A 7,155-nucleotide genomic window follows, 5' to 3' on the forward strand; every position below is an offset into this window, starting at 1 on the left:
TGACGAAGCCCTCCAGTGGTGAAAGCGTATTCGAACCGGCGTCTAGCAATCAGGGCTAATGCCTTGAACCCCGTGGCGGAGCCCGTCCCAAGTTCTCGACTATATGCCATCTCACTAAGACTAGGCGTCTTTGACCAACTCTAAGGGCAAGCAGTATGTGCTTCAGTTTAATAAATCTGCTATTTTTATGTTGCAGCATTACAGACGCTCCATGTTGGAAAGGTGGGACCGCCACACATACCAGCGTGACATGAGGCTAACTGGCAACCCCTACAAAGTCAATGTGAGTATTTAAGTAATATAAATAAATTAGTACCTACTTTATAATATAGTAATATTTTACCTTTTCCAGGGGCTTGAGGCTATTCCAGATAAATAAAGGCAGTAAGAAGAAAGTCACAGTGCTGTTATTGTAGTGTAAAATACATAAATTATGGTAAATAAATTTCATTTTTAAGTTGCTTTTTTGGTTATTATAAAAATACCAGCCTTTGTTCCCTACCACACAGTACAGTAAGAACCATTTAAATTTTAATAATACATAGCATAGACATTTGTAAACAAAAATAAATAAATAATAATAATTATTTGCATAGCCCTAAAATCCTGCCTATGATCATTGTTTCTATAGCAGAAAATGACATTTGAAATAAATAAATAAAACATTGCAATGTCAATCGGCATGATGGTTGTAGTAAGTAGGTATGTAATCAAATGGCGTAAACCATAGGTAATGATAGGTAAGGTCAAGCAAATCTTGTCAGTAGAGAAAGGCGCGAAATTTTCTATGGGACGATATCGCTTGGCGCCTACATTTTTTAAATTTGCCGCCTTTTTCTACTGACAAGATTTGCTTGACCAACTATGCCTACTAGAGTCTGTTCGGAAAGAGAAGCGTCGTGGAATGTATTGGGATTGGACCCCATAAATTCCACTTCTCTTTCCGCACAAACTCGGAGTAACCCTATAGTCTGTGCAAAACTAGATGAAGTGTGGGTAGTTCGGAAAACTCGCGCAGGTAGGTGTCATTTCTAATGAAATGACTAAGGATGGTATTCCACAAACCAAAAAGTAGTTGGCGTGTACTCTTCCGGAAATAGTTTTTTCCAGATCGCGATTTTTGCCATTCGCAATTTTTACCATTTTATTTTTTCTTAATAGCTTCCTTTTCCGAAAGCATTGCAAGTATTTGATTTTATTGATTCCATATTTGTAAATGAGGGCTATCGTTTTTTTGCTCACCAGTTGGCGCCTCTGTTGATGGTGGTCCAAAATGAGGTCCAAAAGACTAAAGAACAGCTGTCAGTCATTGAAGTGACAAGTGACATTTGACATTTCGAACTATGGAAAAGACCCCATCTACACTAGCGCCCCTAGCGGCGAATTCATACGCGTTATCCCTCATTGAATTGGTCAAACCAAATTGTCAGTAAATAACTCGGAATAATGACTAAAGCATAGAAGTCGGGTAAAAATGCTTCGCAAATATGTATACCCGTACTTTACTTCCTTACGAATTAGATAATGTGCCGAAAAGAGATGCATATATGCTTGTTATTTCTCATTTACGTACGGTGTCATAAGTTTGATAATTTGCTAGGGATGTGACTGTGTCGACTTTTTATATCGATAAATTATGCATAAGTTTATGTGCAGTGTAAAAAAATTATCACGAAATTGGCAAATTGATCTGGCTAATGAAAGTTGAACCTGAAAAAACGCGGCAATTTCAAGAAATCTGTAGCAGGCGGCTCGTTGAAATGAAATAAAATGCGTGGAATACAAGGATTGCATAACTTTTATACTTTTTATAATTTTCATATTCTAAAAATCATTAAAAAGTATAAAAATTATGCAATCCTTGGAATCAAAGAGCCGCCTGATATGAGGATTAATGCATGTCCCTAATATAGCTTTTATCTCATTTGCAGTCTACCACTCAGAACCGTCTAACTATACCTCTCGTTTTTTTATCATTAGAAAGAAGGCGAGCGATCTTAACGTGTCGTTTTATCGAAAAACACTTTGAAAATAAGTCACAACAAATATAATATACGATCATTTACATACTTTTGCTTTCATAAGTAAAATATTGCTATATTTATAAAAAAACTTGTCAATAAAAAGACACGTGGAAATGGTTTACCGTTTTTTCTAATGCTAAAAGACTAAGTATAGTTTCTAGTCATGTACAGTCAGCTGCAGAGAAAAGGCACCCCCCCTGCATACAAAGTTCTGTAAATTAGTATGGACGTGGGGTACCTTTTCTGTGCAGCTGACTGTACCAAATAGGAAATGAAAAAAAAAACGTTCGTGTAATATATTTTTTATATTTAATAATAGGGAATATTACGCGAAACTCGGCGTAGGTGGCGCCACTATCACAATCTGAGGGTCTATCGCGAAACAAGAAAATCGAACTTTCGTTATCTAACATCTCTGTCACTCTTGCGTATTCGAGCGATAAAGAGGCAGCTAGATAACGAAATTTCGGATTCGAGTTTTCCGGTAGGTCCCCTGAAAACTTGTCAAAAACCTGTTAAAGGTACAGTATGAATAAGTTACGATACGGTGCACTAAAAAAGCTAGTGCTGCACTCTGGTGGCAGAACATTGCAGTAATATCCCCTATTCCTCGTCCTTTGGAAATCTGAAATAAAAAGGAACATTCATCAATGATCATTAATGTCTTTTTTATTAGGGTTCCGTACCCAAAGGGTAAAGACGGGACCCTATTACTAATACTTCGCTGTCCGTCTGTCTGTCACCAGGCTGTATCTCATGAACCGTGATAGCTAGACAGTTGAAATTTTCACAGATGATGTATTTCTGTTGCCGCTATAACAACAAATACTAAAAAGTACGGTCCCCTTGGTGCGCGCGTCCGACCCGCACTTGACCGGTTTTTAGTATTAAACTATAGTCTGGCAAACACAATCTGTCAGTAAGTAAGAACAAAGAAAACTATAGGTACAGTCGAAGGCAAAAATATCGATCCAGACAAATGGCTTAAAAATATGTGAACACGATTTTATTGTCTGAGCGTACACATATTTTTGAGACTTTGGGAATGTATATATATTTATGCCCTTGACTGTACTCATCAATTAAAATGAGACAGTCCTGGGCCAAACTATAAGAAAGCTGTAAATGTCGATAGGTTATTGATCTGAGGTCGATACATCACTATGCCAAAAATATAACCTTTCATACTTAGCAGAAAAGTTCGAAAATTTATGCAAAAATCTATATAGACTTGAATGCAAGTAATAATTACATAAACAATATATCGATTTCTATGTTTAGGGTCAGGTCCTATAAATTAATTTCTTCAAAATTGAACAAAACTCACCGATTAAAGGTTATCGGTTCGTGCGTATTTTCTTTTCTTCCTGTATGCGATTTACAGCCCTCGATCACACAAGACATTATCACAAAGAGAACTTCAAACCATTACAAATAAAAACTCAACACGTTTTCCAACAATCTTTCAGGAATAGCAAGAATATAATTAAAATAAACCAAGATGACCGCTGAAACATCCCGAAATATTTCAACTAAAATAATACGACTATGTCAAGTTGTTACAGTTGACACCTACCTGTGAAATAACGAACTTATATTTTATTTGGCTGGATTATATTATAGAACCACATAGAACCATTTGACATTTCCCTCAGTTCATCTTATGACAATACTGAAAAAAACGAAAGAACTTGCGGATTGTTGTCTCACTCACTCATAGACAAAAAGTAATAACGTGTTGTGAATACGATATCTTTTACCAAGCTTTTATTTTTGCCCGGCTTCTTTGCTTTAGTCATTATTCTGAGGTAAATAAGAACAAAAAAAAACTATACTCATCCTCTTTTCTAGGGTGCTAGTATGTACTAGTGGAAGACAAAGATAGTATGATTCTCTCTGTCTGTCTGAAATGAAACAGTCTTTTGACAAACTATGTTATTATAGTCAAAAGAAAAGGATAAGTATAGTTTTTTTTAACTATATGTACTCTAAAATTTGTTTGTTTTCGTCTTTTTTTATGTGCTATAAGCACATATTTTGTACTCTGCGTTATTTCAACCGGAAACGTCACTTCATTGTGTCAAATAAATGTCAATGTCATCAACAGCTGGGCTGGCCTATGGGCTGGCCCTTCCCCCTTGCGAAGTTTGTGATTTGTTTTGTTAAAAAATTCGTTCAATTTTTTGAAAATAAACTATTTAAAATAATAGTGCTTAGATGAATCAATTTATCAGTGGTTATGTTTTTGAGCGGGAACGGGAATTCGTGATTGGTGAAATGATTGATCCTGGTTTATCATTAACCCCACTTTCACGATGACTGATAATTGTTTCGTGGACATTGCGATTGAATTTCTAGCCGTTGCCTTCCATAACATTCTGTATTACGTCTCTGTCTACCCGAAAAGTGTCTTCGAAATGAGAAAAAAGTACAGCATCGTAGTTTACCGGTGCATTCATCCTGAAGTCAACCAATATATCGACCTGTGTCTCAAAAATATTGCAGAATGTTTGAAGAGCGAGCAACTGAGACGCGCGGAGTTTTCGGTTACAGATGTAAACTACAAACCTGTGATCAATTTTGTTTTTGATTTTGAGAAACAAAAACAGTCAGATGAGAATTCCGACGCCTATTTGATTCAAGCTGAGCAAAATCTTCGAGCCTTTTGCTTGAATTTGGTCAGCAATAGTGAGAAGTTCTTTGTTCCCGACGACTGTAGCTTCTCAATATTTATACATACAAATGAATCTAACGTTGTTGCATTGGCAAATAACCCTGAATTGGAGGATTTTCCTTTTGTTGAAGTGGAGGGGGCAGCAGACGAGATAAATAATATTATTCCATTAAGGAGATTTAATTTAAGATGTTACAATATAGATACCTATGTAGAAATAAAATAAGGATTCATACTTTACTGTAACTAAACTTTATACAACAACTGCTGTATAACATTTACAATTCAGAAGTTAAAATTACAGCTTCCAGAAACAATCCTATTATAATAGTGGCATATCTAAGAAAAATATAATTAGAATATTTAAATGTACATTTAATTCATTTTAAAATGAAATATATTCTGTACCTACATGTTATTAAAAGTGTGTTTCAATTTGCTAAAAACTATAACAGTATATCAAACACCATCCATATTTTCCAATTTAACTTTTAAACATCTCCACCGGGAGTATATTTCATCCCAATCCACATAGGCACCAATCAATTTACGGACATTATTTGAGCTGTCTTCATATGCATTCCGCCCATGAAGCAACCTTATGTTATCAAAAGTCAAAATGTCCCCAGCTTTAGTCTTGAATTTAGCAGATAACTTATGATTTAAATTCAGAAATAAGGCCCATGCTTCATACCAAGGTTGAACTAGTTCTATCGGCCCCAGAAAATAATTCCCTCTTTGAGGCACAGAGAAATTAATTCTCATTACTTCTCCATGTTTATCTAAGCAAATAACTGGAGATCTGTGTAGTTTGAAGAATTCATTACCATCCTCGGTTCCAATGTCACTCCATTCAATATCAACATCTGTTAGAAGTTTAAACTGTTCTGGATGGTTTTGTTTAATGTATGACGCCACATAGTGAGCGTCAGAGAGAATATTCTCTCCGCCTTGACTTTGAGTTTGCTCTAAACAGTGCAACATATTTACTCCTGGACAATATTCATAGTATGGCAAGTCAATATGCACTTGCAGATTGGTATTGAGATATGCTACATTACTGGTATTAGGTACATTTTGCACCACAAATTTGACGCCATAATGTGTTCTCCGTGTAAATCCAATGGTGTCCACAATTTTGTCTATAGCTGTAGCAGAATTTGGTGTGTTTTGAATCAAAGCTACTCCATAAACTGATAGACTATGTAACCAATTGTACAATGCCTGGTTTGAGTTCAAAATCTCATCATAATCATGTTTAGAACAGATCTTCTGAAAATCCTTACCTTCCCACGTAATTTTGGCAGGTTTATAAATAGCACTGTCATACATTTTCTTATTTTCTGCAGTAAAATTCCTGAACTTGAGCCACTTTAAGTCAAACTCCGATATATGCCCGTCATCCCAGGTAAGCTTCAAAGAATTTTCGCCTTTCTGGACATCTTTTGCTTTAACTTTTAAGTCGAATTTGCTCCAATCAACTGTCCGGCTTTTCGCTGATCGGTGGAAACACTGTTCGCACTGGCAGTTATCCCTCAACCACACGTAGGGAAATTGCAAAGATTGTCCACTTATAACCAGCTTTAAAGTATCAGATTGTTTAAAAAGCGCATTCTGTGTATGAATTTGAGTAACACTACTTTTTAATATGTTAGATATGGGTATATTTGTGCAGAGTTGTCTGAACGCGAGCATTTTGCTCCCTTGTACAATGCTAAATGATAAGAGATAAGTTGGTTGACACAAACCATTGTGATAGTAGATAATTAGACTGTATAATTACCTAATTGTGTAAGGTCACTGCTCGGCAAATCTGGTTTAGTATCAGAACCAGAACCCGATTTGTCACGCAATACATGGCATACGGATTCTGAATTTGCTTTTGATATAGGTACTTTTACGAGGTCAGGAAATACGATTATTAACCTACACCAATGGCCGTTAACCGTAGGTTAAAAATAGCTCTTTTCCTTAAGACAGATTTTATAACGTAAATTATTAGCAAGGAGTTGTTTCACCTCTCGTGCTTAATATCTGGGGTCACGGCCGTGCCCCCGCCAAGACGAGACAAAGGGCAAAAGGCAGTGCATATCTTTTCTCGGCACGTTTCGCCGTATTTTCGTACTCTCGTAGCTTCGTCTTGGACAATGCTAGAGCTGTAATTTTTTGTATACCATGTACTCAGTAGACTTATCAAAAACACCAAGTTTTATTAAGCTACCTATTATACTTAAAATTTTATAGTACCTTAATTTTCACTGTCCGAAACACATGAAATTCGCGTCATAGAAAATACAGACTACTTCCTGAAGTCTTAGAAGGCTGAAATTTGGCATGTAGGGATGGGTCTGTATGCAGACACATATGGTGACCAGAAATCTGTAACTTTCGCCCTGCAACCCCTTAAAATGGGGGTACCTAAAAATACCTCTAATCCTGAAAACATTGGTTCCTGAA

At 36.2% G+C, this 7,155-nt stretch overlaps 2 protein-coding genes across 2 annotated transcripts; one reads left to right on the forward strand and one right to left on the reverse strand.

Moving 5' to 3' along the window:
* The first annotated feature begins 4,119 nt into the window (after window positions 1–4,119).
* LOC134755626 (mitotic spindle assembly checkpoint protein MAD2B) lies at window positions 4,120–4,965 on the forward strand. Its single transcript, XM_063692119.1, has one exon. It carries the CDS (start codon window positions 4,340–4,342, stop codon window positions 4,922–4,924), a length of 585 nt encoding a protein of 194 aa, XP_063548189.1. The 5' UTR covers window positions 4,120–4,339; the 3' UTR covers window positions 4,925–4,965.
* Window positions 4,966–5,115: 150 nt separating this feature from the next.
* Window positions 5,116–6,465, reverse strand: LOC134755625 (gamma-butyrobetaine dioxygenase). Its single transcript, XM_063692117.1, has one exon. The coding sequence runs from the start codon at window positions 6,391–6,393 to the stop codon at window positions 5,158–5,160; it is 1,236 nt and encodes a 411-aa protein (XP_063548187.1). The 5' UTR covers window positions 6,394–6,465; the 3' UTR covers window positions 5,116–5,157.
* Window positions 6,466–7,155: the final 690 nt, after the last annotated feature.

The sequence above is a fragment of the Cydia strobilella genome, chromosome 3 (genome assembly GCF_947568885.1).
Source record: "Cydia strobilella chromosome 3, ilCydStro3.1, whole genome shotgun sequence".
Lineage (NCBI taxonomy): Eukaryota > Metazoa > Arthropoda > Insecta > Lepidoptera > Tortricidae > Cydia > Cydia strobilella.